This window comes from Hylobates moloch, unplaced genomic scaffold, assembly GCF_009828535.3.
Source record: "Hylobates moloch isolate HMO894 unplaced genomic scaffold, HMol_V3 SCAFFOLD_4, whole genome shotgun sequence".
Classification (NCBI taxonomy): domain Eukaryota; kingdom Metazoa; phylum Chordata; class Mammalia; order Primates; family Hylobatidae; genus Hylobates; species Hylobates moloch.
Window position 1 is genome coordinate 37,069,665 of NW_026652279.1, and position 22,401 is coordinate 37,092,065.

At 43.0% G+C, this 22,401-nt stretch overlaps 1 protein-coding gene across 15 annotated transcripts in view; it reads right to left on the minus strand.

Moving 5' to 3' along the window:
• The window catches only part of KALRN (kalirin RhoGEF kinase), a 695,573-nt gene that overhangs the window by 79,375 nt on the left and 593,797 nt on the right, over positions 1-22,401 (minus strand). For 8 of the 15 annotated variants that reach the window (XM_032149972.2, XM_032149957.2, XM_032149956.2 and 5 more), the window contains 3 exons: positions 18,176-18,459; positions 16,609-16,713; positions 13,176-13,271 (listed from right to left, as the gene is read on the minus strand). In XM_032149972.2, the coding sequence (XP_032005863.1) occupies positions 13,176-13,271; positions 16,609-16,713; positions 18,176-18,459 (485 nt within the window). The remainder of the gene's footprint in view (positions 1-13,175; positions 13,272-16,608; positions 16,714-18,175; positions 18,460-22,401) is intronic. The other 7 variants (XM_032149952.2, XM_032149961.2, XM_032149975.2 and 4 more) reach the window with 3 other exon arrangements.

Here is a 22,401-nt window from a genome sequence, read left to right on the forward strand (position 1 = left end):
AGTGAAAAGGGTGAATATGGTACTCTAGAGGGAACTAAGGGTAAAAGAACCTAAATTTGAATCCCAGATCTGCTAGTCACTGAATGATTTACGTGAGATAGCTAAAATTGTTCCACGCTTCAGTTTTTCTCAGTTTTCAAATTAAATCTTCCCTCTCTACAGATTTCGAAGGAATAGGCAGAGATAATAGCTGTGCAACCCCTATTATAGTTAAAAATGTCCTATGATGATAAGGTTTTCCCCTGTCCCCATGGATGGAACTGTTAACGATAAAAATACTCAAAATGGAGTCAATTTTAACACTTTTACAAGTGTCCTGGAAGAAGGATTACACTGTGACATTTAGCATTTCATTATGCAAATTGGCAGAAGTAGTATGGATACACAGTAAGGCTGGAGAGTAAGGTCAAGTTGGGCAACTGTAAAACAAATAATGACAGACTAATCTAAGGCTATTCTTTATTATTATTATTATTATTATTTTATTTTAGAGACAGGGTCTCACTATGTTGCCCAGGCTGGTCTTGAACTCCTGGGCTCAAGTGATCCTCCCGCTTCAGTCTCCCAAAGTGTTGAGATTACAAGCATGAGCCAATGCACCCAGCCATAATTATCTATCTATCTATCTATCTATCTATCTATCTATCTATCTATCTATTATCTATCTATCTATCTATCTATCTATCTATCTATCTATCTATCTATCTATCTATCATCTATTTTGAGACAAGGTCTCACTCTATTGCCCAGGCTGGAGTACAGTGGTGCAATCATGGCTAACTGCAGCCTTGGCCTCTCAGGCTCAAGCAATCCTCTCACCTCAGCATCCGAAATAGCTGGGACAGTCATGCACCACCATATCCAGCTAATTGTTTTTTTTGTTTGTTTGTTTGTTTTTTTTTTTAAGAGACTGGGTCTCATTACGTTGCCCAGGCTGGTCTTGAACTCCTGGGCTCAAGTGATACCCCACCTCAGCCTCTCAAAATGCTGGGATTACAGGTGTGAGACACCGTGCCTGGCCCTAAACTGCTCTTACAAGATGCCTGCCTAAACTAGCTACTGCAGCTAACAGAAACAGTTTCATTTAGTAGTTTTTGAAAACATTAGCCCTAAGGTTAAAGTCACGAAGATTTAAAAAAATGCAGTCCAAAAAGGTAGTAGGAAGTAAAGGCTTCAGCCTGGCCTTCAGTGAGCTGCACTTGGAGTATTGTCACAACGCTCTTAGTTGCTCTATTTTAACATAGGCTAAACAGGTAGAAAAGAAAGGTCAAGAGAAATAAATAAAAAAGTAATGAGGTTCCTGATGGCCCATTTTATAAGAAAAGATGGAGAATATGAAGATTTGAATCTGAAAAACATAACACTAAGCAGAGATATCAAACTTCTTCCATTCCCCCACCCCCAAATTGACAAAATATGCCAAGGGCTGAACATGAATTTGTTACCAACACTAGAAACTGGAACTAAGAGGACAGGGTCTTCAAACTTAAGAGAGAATTTCTTTTAACTTGAAATAAAAGTATTCACAGAACAAGTAATCAGCCATGGAAGTTGTTATATCCAGAGCAGCAGTATAGGCTAAAAATATGGAAAGGTCAAGAAGGGTTTAGCTCAATTTATAGATACAGGATCTGTAACCTGTTATTAAGGAAATGAGAGTGTCTGGTGCTTGACAACCAAGCACACAGGCAGGCATTCCAATGACATGTCTCCTGGTGCCATCACCAGAGACAGGCTCCTGGGCAGATGGGCCCAGCTGGTGATTGATCTGATTATATGCCTTTTACTTCCTCTTCTCTCCTTCTCCCCATTGTCCTGTTTCAGCCTTTGTTCTGCAGCCTGTTGAGTGGTAGCATGGTGACTGCAACGCCTGGGAAACAAGCCTTGGTTTATAGGCTCATCTGACCATTAGATGCTGCTGAAGTTCATTCACAGTTCCATCCCTTTGCCCTTAGAAGAAATGAATGTTTTCCTCTACTGAATTGCTGCTCAGTGGTATCCTCTGTGCTCCTACCCCTTCCCAGGGAGACACCTCTGCCCACAGGCACTCCCATGGAGCATCCAGCTTTGTGTGGTCCACTCTCAACCTTTCTACAGAACGAAGAGCATCTGAGGAGTCCATTAAGTCAAATGGGGAAATACTTCCATCTCCTCCTACCTGACCTGTTCTATGAGCAAAGTAGCCCAAGTTATCTCTAGGGAAGGTCTCTCTGGGATGGCAACAGTGAGAGAGAAGGACAAGAGGAAGAAAGAATTTGGCTAAAGCTATATGCTAGGTAGTCTGCCTAAAACAATGGGTTTGATTTTAATGCTTGTTATAATTCAAGAGTGATTGCCTGTGAAGACCTAGCTACCTATGCTAGAATTGGGATACTGAGCCCCAGCTAAGGGCAACTAGGGTTGACCTAAAATTGTCTGTTCTGCTCCTGGGAGAAAACAGGCAGTGGTGGCCAGGTTTCTGCCATAGTGAGGACTTCTGCCCCACCTGGAGCTCAGGGCACAAATAGTCTCAGAGGACAAAGGAAAAGGTATATGGGGATAGAGCAACAAATGTTCCCATAGTCGATCCAAGGATGGGGAATAGAAATGCAAATAGATTCAAATATGTGATGAAATGTGGAGGAAGGTCATCCCCATATTTGAAATGAGCACATTTCCTGGGCGCTGGATCTGGGATCATATACTCATAACCTGCTCCTTCTCTGGGCACCTATAAACACTCTTTACATACTCCCTGCACGGCATTCATCACATAGTATTGTAACCACTGATTTGAATTCAGGCAAATATTTATTGAACATCTACTACATGCTAAATATTTGCAAAGTGTTGGAGAAATGAGGATGAATAAGACACAGCTCCCTGGCCTCCGTAATCTAAGCCAAAACGGGCACTCTTGTAGAGACACAGGGTACAATGGAGGATGAACAAAAGGAGCAGGTGGCTCTATGGTGGGGTGGAGAAGGAAAGGAAAGACTTAATGGAAGAGGCAATGCTTGAACTGAGAATGGATAAATGAAGAGACTTTCACTGGATATGCCAATGGGAGGACATTCCAGGCAGGAGCAGCATTGTGAGTATAGGGTGAAGGAGCAAATGACACGGGAGCAGCCTGGGAAGCTGAAAGTAGCCTGGTGTGGGCAGAGTACAGAGTGTGAGGGAAGGAGGTTGGCAAGTAACTGTATGTTTTGTGGGTCTGGGTGAGTAGGTATTAAAGGAAGAGGGGATGAGGAGTGAAAACAGAATCCTGGAGAAGTTTGCAGGGATCAGATCATAAGGAACCTTGTCTGCATGGCATTAAGAAGTGGAGACTTGGCTGGGAATGGTGGCTCACGCCTGTAATGCCAGCAGTTTGGGAGGCTGTCCTGAGAGGATCATTTGAGCTCAGGAGTTTGAACCGAGCCTGGGCAACATGGCGAGACCCCCATCTCTATTAAATAAAAAAATTAAAATTAAAATTAAAAGAAAGAAGTAGGAACTTTACCTTCTAAGACCAATGATGGGAGGGTTGTAAGCAGGGAAATAACATGTTTTGATTTAAGACTTAGAAATGTCAGTCTTAATGTTCCAAAGATATTTTCATAATTTGGGACAATGTCTCTGATGTGATAGTAAAGAGAAACAGAACTTAAACTTTAAGTACTCTATGATTAACTACACTATTTTTAAAAGGGTCTAGAAGAAAACGTATCAAAATTTCAACACTGAATATGTCTAGATGATGATTTATGTTTATACTCTTGTCATTTTTCCAAATTTTTTTGAATAAGCATATATTTCTTTTATTCATCAGAAAAGAACTATTAATTAAAAAAAAAAAATGGAAAAGAGGCCGGGCGCAGTGGCTCATGCCCGTAATCCCAACACTTTGGGAGGCCGAGGCGGGCAGATAACCTGAGGTCAGGAGTTCAAGACCAGCTTGGCCAACATTGTGAAACCCCATCTCTACTAAAAATACAAAAACTAGTCAGATGTGGTGGCACATGCCTGTAGTACCAGTTACTCGGGAGGCTGAGGCAGGAGAATCACTTGAACCTGGAAGGTGGAGGTTGCAGTAAGCCGAGATCATGCCACTGCACTCCAGACTGGGTGACACAGCAAGGCTCTGTCTCAAAAAAAAAAAAAAGTAAACGAAAGATCCCTCTAGCAGTCACACAGAGAGATGTCGGACTAAAATCTGAGAGGAAATGATTTCCAACAGTCCAGGGAGGAGAGGATTTTGAGCATTAACCCTAGAGACTGCGAGCTCCATATAAGGAAAATTCTGTGCTTGATTTCAAAGCCTGGTGTACAGGAGGACTCCAAGAATTTATTAAATATGCTATGTAACTTGGGAAGAGATCAAAGCTCATGTGATGATATAATGGGTAAGCTGGCTGGTCCAGTACCACCTACCACACCAACCAATCACCTCTTAGTTGCTCCTCTTTGATAAAAATTTGCATATCACAATTGTTAGGATGGCTATTATGAAAAAAATAGGAGATCAGGGTCCAATTCCCAGACAGGGAGGCAGCAAAAAAAAAAGTAAATAAATAAATAAAAATAAAAAATAAGAGATAACAAATGTTGGCAAGGGTGTGAAAAAAAGGGAACCCTAGTACATGTTGGTGGGAATATAGATTTGTATAGACATTTTGGAAAACAGTATGGAGGTTCCCAAATAAATTAAGAATAGAATTATCATATGACCCAATAATCCCTCTTCTGGGTATATACGCAAAGGTAATGAAGTCAGCTTTTCTTAAAATATCTGCACCCCCATGTTCATTGCAGTATTATTTACAATAGTATGATATGGAAACACCTAAGTGTAATTGATGGACAAATGGTTAAAGAAACTGCGATACATACACACACACACACACACACACACACACACACACACACACACACACACAGAGAGAGAGAGAGAGAGGGAGAGAGAAATATTATTCAGCCTTAAAGCACAAGCAATGGGGAAAGGATTCCCTATTTAATAAATGGTGTTGGGAAAACTGGCTAGCCATATTCAGAAAACTGAAAGTGGACCCCTTCCTTACACCTGAAACAAAAATTAACTCAAGATGTATTAAAGACTTAAACATTTTTAAAACCTAAAACCTAAAAACCCTAGAAGAAAATCTAGGCAATACCATTCAGGACATAGGCATGGGCAAAGACTATGATTAAAATACCAAAAGCAATGGCAACAAAAGCCAAAATTGACAAATGGGATCTAATTAAACTAAAGAGCTTCTGCACAGCAAAAGAAACTACCATCAGAGTGAAAAGGCAACCTACAGAATGGGAGAAAATTTTTGCAATCTATCCATCTGACAAAGGGCTAATATCCAGAATCTACAAAGAACTTAAACAAATTTACAAGGAACAAACAACCCCGTCGAAAAGTGGGCAAAGGATATGAACACTCACTTCTCAAAAGAAGACATTTATGCAGCCAACAAACATGAAAAAAAGCTCATCATCACTGGTCACTAGAGAAATGCAAATCAAAACCACAATGAGATACCATCTCACACCAGTTAGAATGGCGATCATCAAAAAGTCAGGAAACAACAGATGCTGGAGAGGATGTGGAGAAATAGGAACACTTTTACACTGTTGGTGGGAGTGCAAATTATTCAACCATTGTGGAAGACAGTGTGGTGATTCCTCAAGGATCTAGAACCAGGAATACCATTTGACCCAACAATCCCATTACTGGGTATATACCCAAAGGATTATAAATCATTCTACTACAAAGACACATGTCCACGTATGTTTATTGCAGCACTGTTCACAATAACAAAGACTTGGAACCAACCCAAATGCCCATCAATGATAGACTGGATAAAGAAAATGTGGCACATATACACCATGGAATACTATGCAGTCATAAAAAAGGATGAGTTCATGTCCTTCGCAGGGACATGAATGAAGCTGGAAACCATCATTCTCACCAAACTAACACAGGAACAGAAAACCAAACACCGCATGTTCTCACTCATAAGTGGGAGGTGAACAATGAGAACACATGGACACAGGGAAGGGAATCTCACACACTGGGGCCTGTCTGGGGGTGGGGGTCTAGGGGAAGGATAGCATTAGGAGAAATACCTAATGTAGATGATGGGTTGATGGGTGCAGCAAATCACCATGACATGTGTATACCTATGTAACAAATCTGCACGTTCTGCACATGTATCCCAGAACTTAGAGTATAAAAAAACAAAAAAAAAGATCCTGCCATTTGCCACAACACAGATGGACCTGAAGGTCATGATGCTGAGTGAAATAAGCCAGATACAGAAAGAAAAATATTGCATGATCTCATTTATATGTGGAATATTTTTTTAAAAGGTCAAAATATACACAAAAATATACACTGGTAGAAAATAAAACAGTAGTTACCAGCAAAGTGGAGAAGGCAGCTAGGAAACCAGGACATGTAGGTCAAAGGATACAAAGTAGCAAATCTGTAGCATGAACAGGTCTAGAGACCTAATCTATGTGAAGATTATCATTAATAAAATTGTATTTGGAATTTTTGTTAAATAAGTACATTTAGCTACTCTTTAGGTACTAATTTAGATTTCCACCAAAATTTTATTTAACCAATTAAAATCTAAATTTTAGCTACTTTTGTCCCACATACACAAAAAAGTAACTGTGTGACATGACAGATATGTTAATTTGCTTCACTACAGTAACCATTCTACTATCTATGGGTATCCCATAACATCATGTTGTAAACCTCAAATATACACAATAAAATTTATGTAAAAAAATAACACATGTCTGTGGCTGTCACTTTGGGAGGCTGAAGTGGGAGGATTGCTTGAGCTCAGGTTCAATGCCAGTCTGGGCAACAAAGCGAGACCTCATCTCTGCTAAAAACAGAAAAATTTAAAAATCAGCCAGGCATGGCGACCCGTGCCCATAGTCCCATCTACTTAGGAGGTTGAAGTGAAAAGATTGCTTGAGCCCCGGAGATCAAAGCTGCAGTGAGCCGAGATCAAGCCACTGCACTCCAGTCTGGGCAACAGAGCGAGACCCCGTCTCAAAAAAACAGAACAACAACGAAAACCTTATGTAATATTCTCTGGACAAAAAGCATGAGATCGAAGTAATTCCTAGGCAAACTGTTGGTGGGTGTAGGGACAATACACAGTTGAAAAGCTTAAGTCTGGATTTTCCAGGCCAGTGACATTTCAGGTTTGTAACTGGGCTAAAAAAAATTTTGTGGAGGCTGGGCATTGGTGCCTCACACCTGTAATCCCAGCACTTTGGGAGGCCACTGCAGGAGAATTGCTTGAGGCCAGGAATTTGAGACCAGCCTGGGCAACACAGTCAGACTCTGCCTCCACAAAACAAAAACAAAAAGAAAAACAAACAAAAAATGGTGGAAATCTAAACTTTTACCTTCTTACAAGAATGTCAGTAATTGGCCTGGTGTGGTGGCTGATGCCTGTAATCCCAGCACTTTGGGAGGTTGAGGCGGGCAGATCATGTGAGGTTGAGAGTTCGAGACCAGCCTGACCAACATGGAGAAACCCTGTCTCTACTAAAAGTACAAAACTAGCCTGGTGTGGTGGCGCATGCCTGCAATCCCAGCTACTCCAGTGGCTGAGGCAGAAGAATAGCTTGAACCTGGGAGGCGGAGGTTGCAGTGAGCCGTGATCACACCATTGCACTCCAGCCTCGGCAACAAGAAACAAAAGCGAAACTCTGTCTCAAAAAAAAAGAACCTTGGGAATCTCTTCCACAGAAGAATGCTAGCAGAACCCAGTCCCTGGAAACATACACCTCTGCAATGGATATGATGAGGCCATTATTTTTTCCCCATCTGGATTCTGAACTTTTGCTAACTCCACCTGGCTATTGACAAAACAAGTTAATTCTTCCAAAGGGAGGCAAAGCACACACACAAATACAGCCTGGCTGTGGCCATGTTCTTCCATGATCCACAAGGCTGGCCCAAGGAGGAGATGAATGCTGTCAAAATAGGAGAAGCAGAGGATGGGAAGTCTTGCTGAAGCAGGTAGGGCACATTCTCAGGGTGCCAGGCCACAAAGTAGACTAAATAGGAGTTCAGTCCTGGCCAGTCTCTTCCCTAAAGGCAGAGGATTATTAGCCAGGGTCCACTGGGGCCATCCTGAGCCCAGTGAACTACGCCAGTGTGCCACCCAATGATGAGCTCAGAAAGGGGCTTTCTTTTCTTTTCTATCTTTTTTTTTTTTTTTGTAGAGACGGAGTCTTGCTTTGTCACCCCAGGCTGGAGTGCAGTGGTGTGATCTCGGCTCACTGCAACCTCTGCCTCCCGGGTTCAAGCCATTCTCATGCCTCAGCCTCCCGAGTAGCTGGGATTACAGGCGCATGCCACCACGCCCATCTAATTTCTTTTGTATTTTACTAGATATGGGGTTTCACCGTGTTGCCTAGGCTGGTCTTGAACTCCTGAGCTCAGGCAATTTGCCTGCCTCGGCCTCCCAAAGTGCTAGGATTACAGGTGTGAGCCACCACACTCGGCCTAGGGGCTTTCTTTCCAGAGGCTTGGTCTTTCATGCCAGGAAGATGGTAGAATTCTGGGGCTCCAGGACTTCAGTTTAGAGATACACTAGATTCTCACATGGCCAGGAAGCCCTTGTTTCTCAAACTTGGGGAATAAAACCAAATTGTATAGACTGTTAAGCTATTACCCTGCAACATTCACCCAACCAATCTATTGCTGGCAAATACTAAGTTTCCAAGTGCCCAGCTTCATACCAAGCTACAGGAGATGAGGATGACACAGTTCCCTTTCCCTGTCCTTCACAAGGCAGTTGAGGTGGCTAAGAACATTTGTAGATGCTTGATTATCAGTTTACAAAGCCCGTTCATACCACTCAATTATCATCATAATTCTCTTGGGATTAGATTTGAATAGACAGAATCAGCATCGATAATAAGTGAGGTAAAAGAGAACCCCAAGTAGACTAAGTAATTTTCCCAGGACTATACAGTAGATAGCAGAGGCAGGACTAAATCCTAGGTCTTCTGATTCCTTATACACTCACTGCCAGCAGCAACAGTCCACAGGTCTAGAAAAGGCTTTATTAAAAATCACACAGTGAAAGCAGGGGGAGCCCTATTCCTGGCTTAGAGATAATCCCTTAATGCAAAACCCAGAAAAAGTGTGTTAGTTCTATCTGGGGAGTTGGGTGAGCATCCTTTCTTGATAAACAAAAGCACGGATTAAAGACCAAGGCTGGTAGCAAGACCACAGAAGGGCCCATTAACGTCCAGAAGGACTCATGGGTGGGTGGTGACTCTTCGGGAGTTTTATCTGCACTGCAGATACACCCTGGTTTTGTTCCTTAACAGCAGGTCTTGTGCAGCAGAGATCCTAACTCACCGAGGCGGAAGCTTTGGTATAACAATGACAAGTGACCATAAAGCACCAGGGGCAGCTCTGGGAGATAGGAACATGGGGGATCTCATGGCCTTTGGGTGGAGCCAGGGAGCCAAATGAATTCTAAAGCAGAATTCTGTGCCACGGCTTGAGTAACCAATAAAGCGGAAAGACTTTAAGGACTCAGTGAAGTCCAAGAATACCAGATGCTCCTGTAAGATGGAATTGAACTCTGTAAAGTGGAAAGAACTTTATTAGTTCTTCCTGATATGGAACGAAGAGAACTCCCACCCATAGGTCTAGGTTCTGCCCTCTGGGGTAACAAAGAGTTAGTTGCTCTTTGCAACCTCATTCCCATGGCAGTGCTTCAATTACTAGAAGACAGCTCTCATGTGTCTTCTCCTAACTTCTCCCCATAGTTAACCTTGGTTTCCTCAACTTTCCTTCAAATTACATGGACTACATGGTTTGGTTACCTCCTCTGGGCCCCTCCAGTTTGTTCAAGAACATTGTAGAAGGCTGCATTTAGGATAGAATAATAGAATGCATTGGCTGGGCATGGTGGCTCACGACTGTAATCCCAGCACTTTGGGAGGCCGAGGTGGGCGGATCACTGCGGTTAGGAGTTTGAGACCAGCCTGGCCAACATGGTGAAACCCTGTGTCTACTAAAAATACCAAAATTAGCCAGGCATGGTGGTGTGCCTGTAATCCCAGCTACTCAGGAGGCTGAGGCATGAGAATCACTTGAACCTGGGAGGTGGAGGTTACAGAGAACCGAGATCATGCCGCTGCACTCCAGCCTGGGTGAAAGAGTGAGACTCTGTCTCAAAAAAAAAAAAAAATAGAATGCATTATTCGTACACAGCTCATGACTTGTATGGTCTGAATACCTTTGAATACTATTGCTTCTTTTGATCTGTACATTGTACTTTCGTTAACCAAGCCTGTGATAATACTATCTTAGCAGCTATCACACAGTTGTACTTAGTCAAATAAATACTCCAGAGCTTTTATGAGCTCTGAATCTTTTCTTCTTCTAAGCGGAAGAACTGATAAGGAATAGGACTAAAAGTCTTAAAGGTGAAAATGCAACTTAGTGCTCCCAAGCATGGCTGAGATATTCTCTACCTAGTATTGTTATATTGCTATCCCATGTGGGAAGGGAAGAAAGAGAAAGTGGTAGAAAGAACCAAGAATCAAATTTTGGTAGGAAGATTCTAAGAAACCAAACCACTGCTTCCTCTTTCCTTTCTGTGACGTGAGCTTGGTTTTACATGTTAAGCCAAAGATAGCTCTAATTCTGGGCTTACTGTAGGTTCTCAAGAGTAGTTAGTGCTGGAAGAAGTTAAATCCTTCATTATGGCAAACTCACCACAGAAAGGACATTCATTCAATAGACATTTATTGAGAGCCTATAATAAAGCCAATCAACACCAATGCCATCCCACATCCCCTCCTCTCTAGAAAATCTGCTGTGATGGGACTTTTCTATGTCTTTGCTTACATGTTTAACACCATCGATCACACAAATTAGTGGTCTGGAAACTGTCAGCAGTGCAAAGCTTAGCAGTAGTAGTGGGCAAAAAGGTAATCCAAAATATAAAAATAGGCTCTGGAAACAAGTGTTCATGAAAAACCCACTAAGTGTACAAGACTTTTTTATACTAATAGAGCAAAAAAAAAAAAATATCCTAAATGACTTACCATCTAGCTAGGGAGGTAAAATGCAAATGAAAACATTAAGATATTTTAACAAATTACGCCACAGAGCTACTTAAGAGCTGTCCCACGCAGTATGTGGCTTTAGTAATTACCATGGGATTACAATGGAAATTTGGCCTGGGCTGGTCAGAGAAGCCCTTGTAGAGAGATTTGAGTAGGACCCTGAATGACCACTATGCTCTAGATAAGCAAATATAAGAGGGAGAACATTCCAGAGAAGTGGGGCCATATGAACAAAAACTTGGAGGGAAGAAAGCCAAGTGTGAGTTTCAGGATAGCAAAGAAAACAATTTGTTTGGAACAGAATTCATCAACCAAATAAATAACTAGATGCTGGAAAGGTAGGTTGGAGAATAGGCTACAAAAATATCAGAATATTAGGTAAGTGTGGACTTCATGTATAGGCCAGTGATTTCCAAACTTTGATTATATATCTCTGTCACTGAAAATAATTTTGTTCGTGTAGCCCCAAACATGTAACTTGTTTATAAATTCTATATCTATGCTACTGTACTACCATCATATACATAAGAAAACACAAAACCATTTTAAAATGATATAAAGAGGCTCTAATATTTTCTTCCCATACCCCAGTAAGTTGTCTTATGTACCTGAGGGCACCCCCACATTGGAGACCACTGCTTATGTAGCCAAGAGGGAGGCAATAAGCAGTGTTTACAGAAGACCAATTGGGGGTGAAGGCAGACTCAGCGGGGAAAAGGCAGGCAATGGCTACTGCAATACTCCAGGAATGAATTCAGGGCCCATGCTCAGACGGTAAAAGAAAAAATGCAAAAAAGAAAGAAAAACGATGACTTTAAGAAAAAAATTAAATATAGCATTTGCAGAATGAAGAGGGTATATAGGTTGGTGTGGAGAGGGAGAGCAAGTGAGAAGCAGTCAGAGAGGGGTCTTTGAAAGTCAATGTAGTGCCCAGAAGAGTACTTAACTCCTGCTGGGAGGAAAAGGAAAGATGGCAGGAAAATGGACAATTTTCAAGAGTTTGACACTAGGTACTGAAAACAGCAGGTTTTTTTTTTTTTTTTCAATTAGAAAGGAAAATTTAGCAGGAAAAGAATAAAATCATACATATTAAACCTCATTTATATAGTATATGCTGGGATACCTGAAAAGGGAGCTACTATAGTCAAAATTATTAGGTAGCTTTCCGTAGAGCATCCATCATTTTCCTCTAGCTCCTGGGCCAAGTGATTAATAAGACTGCCCAATAGAAGTCTGGCAGAAGCATAGACATTTATCCTAATGAGAATTGCAGGAAAAGCTAAATGGGTGATATGGATGAGAGGGAAAGAAAGGAAAATGCTTCCAATTGTTATCCTGTGGTGATACACTTAAATGTAAAAACAGGAGAGTGGAGGAACAGCTCCATCCTAATGAGCTATCCAAAAAGGGGCCCTTTCACCAGCATTATGCCAAACCCCCAAACCTGCTCAGACTCATCACCTATCCCTCCAACAGGCTGATGGGTCCGTGAGACAGTCACAGGCTAGACAGGCTGCCAGTGGCTTATGTTCAGTTTTTCCCCCCATCGTAGGGCTAGGCACTGACTCTCTTAATTTATTGTGGTGAGGTATCCACACACTTTTGCCCATTCCCCTTTATAATCAGCAGTCTACTTTTGAAAGACTTTGTATGCTGGAAGGCTACCCAAGTCCCCATAAAATTTCCTAGTGCTGTCAAATATCCAATCAGTGTGTTCTGGGTCTCAGCATCAACAGTGTACTAGCTTCTGGGCTAACCAAATATATATCAATCACTGACTGAATGCCACTTGCCTGTGGGCCGCTGGATCAGGTTTACAATGAGGTAAGTTTGTCTTGGATAGTTTTCAACTTTCATCAACATTGCAGCCCCCAAATGATCTATTAACTCCCTATACCCATTCCCAAATAAAGTCAAAAAGGGCTCTGGGGTACAGCTTTTTAGAAACCATCATTAGCTGCAATCACATAGGAGGAATGAGGACAGGTGCAAAAGAGAAAACGGCAGACAGATGCAAGGCTGGAGCAGTGTGGAAGTGAGACACACACAGAACTGCCTCCAGGACCCCCACTTACCAGCTTGTTTTTGACCAACTTTTCTATTGCATTGACAAGATCTGCAGCAGTAGGTACTTCAGTGGAAGCCTGCCGGGCTGCTAGCAAAGAGGACGACTGCAAGACATCAGGCAGCAGAGGAAAAGCAGATTAGCAAGGAATAAGGAACAGTGATCAGGAAATAAAACAGAAAGTCCAAAGCTCAAGCCAGGGAAGGGAAGCAAAGTTCTGTGTTTAGAGGGAAGAGGTGACAGAGGGAGAAGAGTGTGGGTGTAATACAGGCCTGCCCAACCCCTTATCGGGAATTCTAGCCAGCAGCAAATGGATGGGACTAGGCGATCCTTAGGCAGGCCTATGAAGGAGAGGAGAGGAGAAATCACTGACTTCCTGGGAGGCCTACAGACCAGGGCTGCACCTACTGACAGCAACAGCTCAGAGGGCGGGGGCTACTGCTCCGTGGGCAAACAAGACTTTGGCTACTACACAGCTGCCCGTTGCTGTTTCGGGGTGTGAAGTATTCAACAAACCCAGCCTCGAGTGTGTCCAAAAAAGGAAAACAGTCCTTGCTTTACTATAGCCTTAGATATAGAACTTTATTATGTGTCCAGCAAAAATGCTAGGGGCAGGACCCTTAGAGACCAGCAAGCTAGATAATCACTTCCTATATTCTCTCCCTCTCTCTTCCTCTCCCCCTCTGCCCCTGACACACATATACCCTTACCCCTCCACAAAGCATAGTGGCTCTGGTAAGGCCCCTGAACTGGAACACTAGGAAGTAATAAAAGGCTTTAGCAGGAGTCCTGAAGCAGCCAGGAACTACCCTGTCCATAGTAAAGAGAGATGACTCCAGGACCTCCCTGTGTCCCTTTTCCCCTGCACCAGCAGTGAGGAGTTGTCCGTGTGGTTGTTTGTGTGGTCAATGGTTTGGGGCTTCCTGCTCACTGAAGGATGGTGGTTTTTTGTTTGGCTTTTTCTTCCTTCTTCTACCTGAGAAGAAACTGGGGGAGAAATGGTTAACCCTGCACAGTATGTGTGTGCTTTTACTTCCAGCTTATCAGAGCAGAGGGCAGTGGTGTTCCCAAGACCAGGACATAGGCTCCTTCAAGTTTGCCCCTTGGGTTAGAGGGAAAGTTTCAAAAATGAAGCTTCTCATCTAATCTAAGTTACTTTATTAAGTCTTTGCTTCTGAGATGGGAGGAAAATAATTATAATTAAGGAAGATATAACAATATTCTTTTTCCTCTCTTGGGGAATGCAGGAAAAAGCTTACGTCTATGCGGAAAATCAAGTTATCCTCTTTTTAATCCAGTAATCCTACTCCTGGGAACTTATTCCAAGGACAGAAGTCAAAAGAAAAAATGCTGTATATACACAGTGATCTGTATGTAGTAGTAGTATTAGCCATAGTAGCAAACAATGGAAACACCCTGTTAGGATGTCCCCAACAGGCTGATCAAACACATTATGGAACAGCAAATAAGCAAAGTTTTCTCCAGCTATTAAAATTACAGCTAGGAAGAAAAAAATTCATGCAATTTTAGGAAATGGTAGTAAATAAAACATTGGACACATCATATGCCTATTATAATTGTAAAAGTAAAACGTACACGCATATGAAAAAGATTAGAGGGAAACATGGAGAAGACAATTGCACAATATTACAACGGTGAACTTTTAAAAATTCCTTTGACAGTGTTGTAAAAATTGTTTTAATAAATCCAACTCCATTTGCTAGATGCTCTGAAGTTCATCCCACTCCCAAACATTTATAAAAAACATACAGAAATCAAACAAGCAGGAATAAGGAGAGTTCATGTATCTGAAAGGAGACTGTTGCCATCTGCCCCATTTCTGGATAAGGAAAAGGCTACACAAATAAAGGTAAGTCAGAATTCTCAGTTAAAAATTATCCAGAAACAATGTAACATCCATTTCTGTAAACAAGCTGTGTTTGAGAGAATTAGAGAGAGAGGGTGGTGACCTTCTGCAAGCGGGGCCCTTGCACAGAGGGCTGTGTGAGACATGGGCACCCTACTCCCCAGGCCACGATCACTGTTTATAAAATACATTACAAGTAGGCAGGGTCTCATTCCCATCTCAAGGTGAAGCACCAGCACTTCTGTCTCAGGAACCCAGGATGGTATAACACCAGCCTTCCTACAATGTTTCTTCCCAACAATCCAGAGTCAAAGAGCTGGCCCTGAAGACAGGGCCACCAACATCACCTAGGAGGGGCCACGACTAGGTGAGTCACATCATGGGGGCAGCTGCCACGTCTCAGAGTCCCTAGACTCTGTCCTTCCAGCCTAGCACAAAGGAAGACTTCAATTAATGTCTGTTGGTTAACAATTCAAATGCAAAGCAGAGAGAATTAAAATAAGAACTGAGATGTCACCAGAAAGGACACACCCGCAGACGGTGCTTTTTGAATTGTGTGCTCAGTGTTATTACAGAGATTTGTTTCCTGCTTACACTTGCTGGGCCACCTCCTGGAAGGAGGCTGTCCCACTATAGGGCAGAGCACTAGAGAGCACAAGAGAGCCTGGAGGGACAGGTAGACAAGCTGCTGCATCCTCTACCACCACTGCAACAAAACAGCACTTAAAAAAGCAAATGGAAAGTGCCATACACTCAAAACCCAAACCTGCCGCTTCCACATCCAGAGTCTAAGAGAATCAGCAACACTTAAGGCAAAAAAAAAAAAAAAAGTGATGTGAAAGCAGGGCTGTGAGGAGACTGAGTGACAAGTGAGGGAGAACGTAAAGCTGCCCCAAGCCTCGGGTCAGTACCTAGAAGCACATCTAACCTACGCTTCTGCTCCAGAACAATTGGGATGATCGCCAGGTGACTGGAGACACAGGGGGCATCGATATTTCAAATACCAGTGAGCCTATGCATGCCAGGGGGCCGGGGAATCTTGCAAAGCAAAGTCAGGCAATTTCGCATATTAGGTTTGCCCACCTTTGACAATAACTTCCCCTTAGCAGCATCTCCATTCCTCATACTGTCATTGCAAAATTTGACCAACACTGGGCTTGACTGGTAGCTACCATTAGTTAGAGTTTAGAGTTGACTACAGGGAAACAACTAACATGTAGGTTGTACAGTCAGGTACAACAAAATGGTTGTGGACTGGAACTACCTGGAATTGCTCCTTTTAGGATGTGCTGCTTCCAAAGACAGAGCCATTACCCTTTATCAACAGGACAAGACACCAGGCAGATTCCCACTTTGAGAATTCTGCACACACCCCTTCCACTGCCTAGAATGAAGTTGGACCTCCAGGGTTGGGGAAGGGACACCTACCAAATAGAGACACAATTGATATCAGCATGGATTCATGTGGAGGACGGGATAACATGGGAGAAAGAGTATGACTACCCCCATCACACACAAAAAACAAAATCACGCACGGCACGTTGCTCTTTTAAGAGAGAAAGTAAAGAAGTTCTACCATTTCATCCTGTGTAGGGTCGTTGTCAAAAATCTTCATAGGTGGTGGGAGTGGTGTGTGTGACTCTTCATCCGGCTCATCTTCACCCCAACCTTTCTTGCTCTTCTAGAACAAAAGAGCAGCATTAGTTACTGCGTCACAAGCTAAACATGCCAGTGGTTCTGGACTTGACATTAACAAAAATAATACATAGGAGGAGAGTTCCTCTCTCAACTCACTCTTAACTGTTCAGCCACAATTTCCTCTTTTGATACATGGATACACCTGCTTATTTCAAACGAGAGTGAGCACCAGTGGGGAACACACACACATACCCCCAAAAAGAAGCAAAACCGAAACTATCTATCTTATCGATTAGCAAGAAAAGAAAAAGCTGGAAGTAGTCAGAGAGAGCCTAACTTTTACATTTTTGTAGGGCTATGAAACCATAGCCCAAATGCCGCCAGGCTTAGCTGCCATTTCCAGAGGGAAAAATGGCAGGTAGCATAAAATCACAAGAGGGGGTCCGATTACACATCACAAAGAATTTCTTAGCCACATCAGTGATTAGAGCAGGATTGTGTGCCAAATAAAACAGGTATCTCATTTCTCCAACCAAAACATATCCACTGTCTTTTGGTTACAGAATCTCAGCTTCATCCAGCCTAACTTTGGCTACAGTCTCTCAAACCTTCCAGTATGGGTGTTCATTAGTTTTCATGAAGGCCCATTTAATCACTGATTGACTCCTAGATTAAAGTTTTTCTCTGAGCTGAAACCCTGCCTATTGTAATCTTCATCTGTTCATCATAGTTATCTGGAGTAATTCTGGATGGTCTATTCCTTTTGATGTGTGGCACTGCTCGAGAGACTTGAAAACAGCTACAATCTCCCAGTACAGTCCTGTTTTCAAAATGAAACAACCTTCATTCTTTTATTCTAAATCTAAACAGGTCTAGCTGGTTTTAATGTAGTCCTTAGTAGAGGTAGGGAACTAATGACCAAATGACTCCCCTCAGGCCCAGGTCCTATCTCCAAATCTGGCAAATGGTTTCTGTCTGCTGGATGTCTTAGGTGCCAGTCAGTTTCTGAATCGGCCACAAATCAAACTGGCCAATGTCTTAAGAATAAAAAGAATCAGGCTGGGCATGGTGGCTCATGCCTGTAATCCCAGCACTTTGGGAGGCCGAGGTAGGTGAATCATGAGGTCAGAAGATCGAGACCATCCTGGCTAACACGGTGAAACCCTGTCTCTATTAAAAACACACAAAAATTAGCCGGGCGTGGAGGCGGGCACCTATAGTCCCAGCCACTCGGGAGGCTGAGGCAGGAGAATGGTGTGAACCCGGGAGGCGGAGCTTAGCTTGCAGTGAGCCAAGATTGTGCCACTGCACTCCAGCCTGGGTGACAGAGCGAGACTCTGTCTCAAAAAAAAAAAAAAAAAAAAAAGAATAAAAAGAATCCAAATCACTTAGGCTCAAGATAACACACTAGTGGAGATTTGAGATGGCTTAGTCGACAAAACCTGAGGAAGGAGACATGTCAGAAGGCCTTCCTGATGGACAACTCCGGGGCTCCGTGTAAGTACCTCATCAGCGCTGTCTCCCTGAGGGGTTGTTTCATCCCCAGGCTTGGGAGATCCCAGGTCGAAGCTCTTCCGACCATCGCGGACTTTCTTCTGCTTTTTGATGTTTCCATCTGCCTTTCCGCTGTTGAGCCGACGCACAGGACTCGTCAGCCACTTCTTAAGAGTGTTGGTGGAGCGCTTGGGACCTGGGGAACTGTGGATGGAGTTCAGGGAGGGCTGGGCCTGCAGGTTGGCCACGGACTCGGACTTGCCTCCATTCTCACTTGAGGAATGAGAGTATGCATCTGAGAAAATAGACAAACACAGCCATGTCAGAGGCAGTGAAGGCAGGCTGCAAACCTGGAAGTGAGACAGCTCCATCCTCAGGAAGCTAGGACACAAGGCAGAATGTCCAGGCCAACTGTAGACCCCAGTCCAGAGAATCCTCTCAAGAACAGCAAGAAAGGCAAACACTCCCCCAGTTTTTAATGTGTGAAGCACCATTCCAGGTACTATGGATATAGGAGTGGGCAGAAGACAGAGGCTCCTGCCTTCGTGGAGTTTACATTGTGGTGGAAAACACATATAATAGACTATAACAATAAAATAAGCAAAATGAAAAGTATGACAGGTGGTGAGAAGTGCTACATCAAAACACAAAGTACGGAAAGGGATTAGGGAGTGCTGGGGTTGGAAGAGGAGGTGCAGATTGAACAGGTGGTCAGGGACAGTCTCATGACATGACATGTGAGCCAAGGCCTAGTGGTGGTGACGCCATCTGGCAAAGGGCCTTCTGGGCAGAAGAGCAAACACAAAGGTCCCAAGGCGAGGCCTGGGGTGGCCTTGGTGGAGTAAGCCAGGGGGGATCAGTAAGAAAGGAAGTCAGAAAAGCTGCTGGGAGCTGGGTCGACAAGCACATGGTAGGCCAGTGTTATGCCTCTGGCTTTTACCTGGAGTGAAAACCCACTGGAAGACTCTGAGCCAGAGTGATTCAATCTGGCTTACATTTTTAAAGGTCATTCTCGTTTCTATATTGAGGGCAAGTGGAAACAGGGAAACTTGTTGGGAGGCCACTGCACTATTCCAGGTGAGGGATGTTGGTGGTTTAGAAGTAGGGTGGTCCTAGTGGTTGTTAGAAGTGATCAGATTCTGGAGATGTTTTGCTGGAAGGGCCAATATGATTTGCTGACAGACTGTGTGTGCATGGGATATGAAAAAAGAGTCAAGGGTATCTCAGGTTTTGGGTCTGAGGTTCGGACGGGGTACCTGAGATGTGGAAGTATATAGGAGGAACAGGACTCGTGGAGGAAATATAGGAGTTTAGGTTTAGACATCTTTGAGATGCCCGTTAGATACCTGAGTGGAGAAAATGAATAGCAGCTTGCCTTCAAGTCTGGAGCTCAGGGGAGAAAGCGCTGGTGAGCTGGAGATAATCGCAGAGTTGTCAGAGGAGAGATGGGGTTGGAAGCCATGAAGCTGGGTGAGATCAGCGAGAGGCATGGGTATGGATAAAGACAAAGTCCAAAGACTAAACCAGAAGCAGGAAGACAAGAGGACAAGAAAGTAGCCAGTGAGGTAGGAGTAAAACCAGGAGGGTGGGGTGTTCTGGAGGCTGCATGTGGAAAATGTCTTACAAAGGGAGAGATCAGCTGTGTCAAATGCTGCCTGATAGGTCAGGAGAGTTGACCTAAGAATTAAGTCTTAAAACTGAGCAACATGGAGATCATTGGTGACTTTGAAAAAAGCAGCTGTAGTGGAATGGAGGGGGCCATGGCCTAATTAGAGAGGATGTAAGAGCATGGGTGTGAGAAACAAGACAGAGTATAGAGAATTATTGTACTGTTTTAAAGGCACAGTGATTGGAGAACAAGAGTTTGTTTTGTTTTGTTTTTTAAATCTCAGCATATTGTTTGTAAGCTGTATGCCATATACTGACTATTTTCAATCGTATAATATGCTTGCAATAGTCTAAACATTTTATGTGGACTATCATTTCATTCTCCGTTTAACTCTATGAGGTAGGTTCTGTCATTATCCTCATTTTACAGAAGAAGAAACTACAGACTTAAAGAGTTAACTTGCTTAAGGACATACAGCTCATAGGGGCAAGGTGAAATCTGAACTCCAGACAGCCAGACTTGAGCACCAAACTACACTACTGGAGCCGGGTGTGGTGGCTCATGCCTGTAATCCCAGCTACCCAGGAGGCTGAGGCAGGAGAATCACTTGAACCCAGGAGGCAGAGGTTGCAGTGAGCCAAGATCGCACCATTGCACTCCAGCCTGGGTGACAGAGGGAGACTCCATCTCAAAACAAACAAACAAACAAACAAACAACTACTGGGCCTTTCATGTCTACACCCGCCCAGTTCTCTAGGCTCCCTCTGAATATGGGGTTAGGGATGAGGTTGGAGGAAGAGCAAGTCCAGGGAAAGCCACACTGCCACGGAAGAATAGAGAGGCTAGAACAGGCATGTGGCAGATGTGGGCATGCAGGAAAAGCACATTGAGCAAACTTTATTTAATTTTCCCTAAATCCTTGATTTCTGAATACTCATTAAACTCAGAGGACATCAGCATTAGCATCTACCTACCTTGGCTTTAGAGAATAGTTTTGAGTTATTCAAAAGAAAGCCCTTTAAGTCCACTTCAGATGTCTTCCTATTTCTCAGTGCTTGTTTCTACCAGTATTGAGAAAGCTAGGATCCCCGGACATTCGAAAGTTGCACAGGAGCATCAGCATGCAAATCAAGACCCTCAGTGAGAATTCCTAAGTGATAATTATGTCACGGAGCACCGATTAGGTCATCTATTATAAAGATATATAAGACAGATTTTTATTTTCATAGACTTCTTACCTAGCTATACATAGACATCCATACACAATAGAGAGAAGCAGAGAGAGAGAGAATGAAAAAGCAAGATTGAGCATGCAATATAAAGATAAATTCACAAGGCCGTATGTGATTCATTGCCAGAGGGCTGGTATGACTTCAGCTGACAAGTAAGCAGAATTCAGAGGAGGGTCAGATCAGTGTAGGCAGGATTGATCTGAAAAGATTTAATAGAAGAGCTGTATCTGAATAGAAGGGTGAAGGAATTCCAAAAGGGAGAAACAGCAGGAACAAAAGCACAGAGGCAGGAAAAATGAAAAATAAGTTAACAGCCAGTAATAGATCCTTTGGATGAAATAAAGATTAGTGGAGAAAGACAACCTGGATAGAAAAATTTGTGAGGACATTCAATAATAAACCAGAGGAGTATAAACTTTATTATGAGACTACTGGGAAATGACATGATAAAAAGGGTTTTTTGTTGTTGTTGTTGTTGTTATTGCTTTGTTTTTAATTAATCTTGGCAACTATATACAGCACAGCCCTGGGAAGGAGGAATTAGAGCCCAGAAAGCCACACTAGGGCTGTGCACAGGGAATACAAAGAAATAAACGTGAGACACTTCAAAGCAAGAAGTGATACCATTAGCATCTGAACAAATCAAAGGTGAGTTGTCTCTGTGTATGCTGATGCTTCTCATCATCACCATAATCTTGGGAGAATACCTGACCAGCTCTACCTCACTCGCACATAGGCCCCCTGACAGTGCCAGTTTGCATACTGATATTTAAATCAAACACAGGACTAGGTATTTAAACAAATTATTACAGTGGCTTTTCATACCTATTCGAAGACTGAGTCACCTTTTCCTATAATGACTTTGCCCTAGACCTAGACTAGAGGTCTAATCTACCTGGGAGGCCCTCTGGCCCACATGTAGCCAACAGAGAAGAAATAAAATCCTGAAATAGGGTGAAAGGATATGGCTGGGCATGGTGGCTCATGCATGTAATCCCAGCACTTCGGGAGGCAGAAGTGGGCAGATCACTTTAGGCCAGGAGTTTAGGACCAGCCTGGCCATCATGGCAAGACTCCGTCTCTACAAAAAAAAAAATATATACATATATATATATACACATATATATACACATATATATACACGTGTATATATATACATATATATATATATATATTAGCCAGGTGTGGTGGCACATGACTAAAATCCCAGCTACTTGGGAGGCTGAGGCATGAGAACAGTTTGAGCCTAGGAGGTGGAGGTTGCAGTAAGCTGAGATCACACCGCTGCATTTTAGGCTGGGCAATAGAGCAAGAGAAAGAAGAAAAGAAAAGAGAAAAGAAAAGAAAGAAAAGGAAAGGAAAGGAAAGGGAAGGAAGGAAGGAAGGAAGGAAGGAA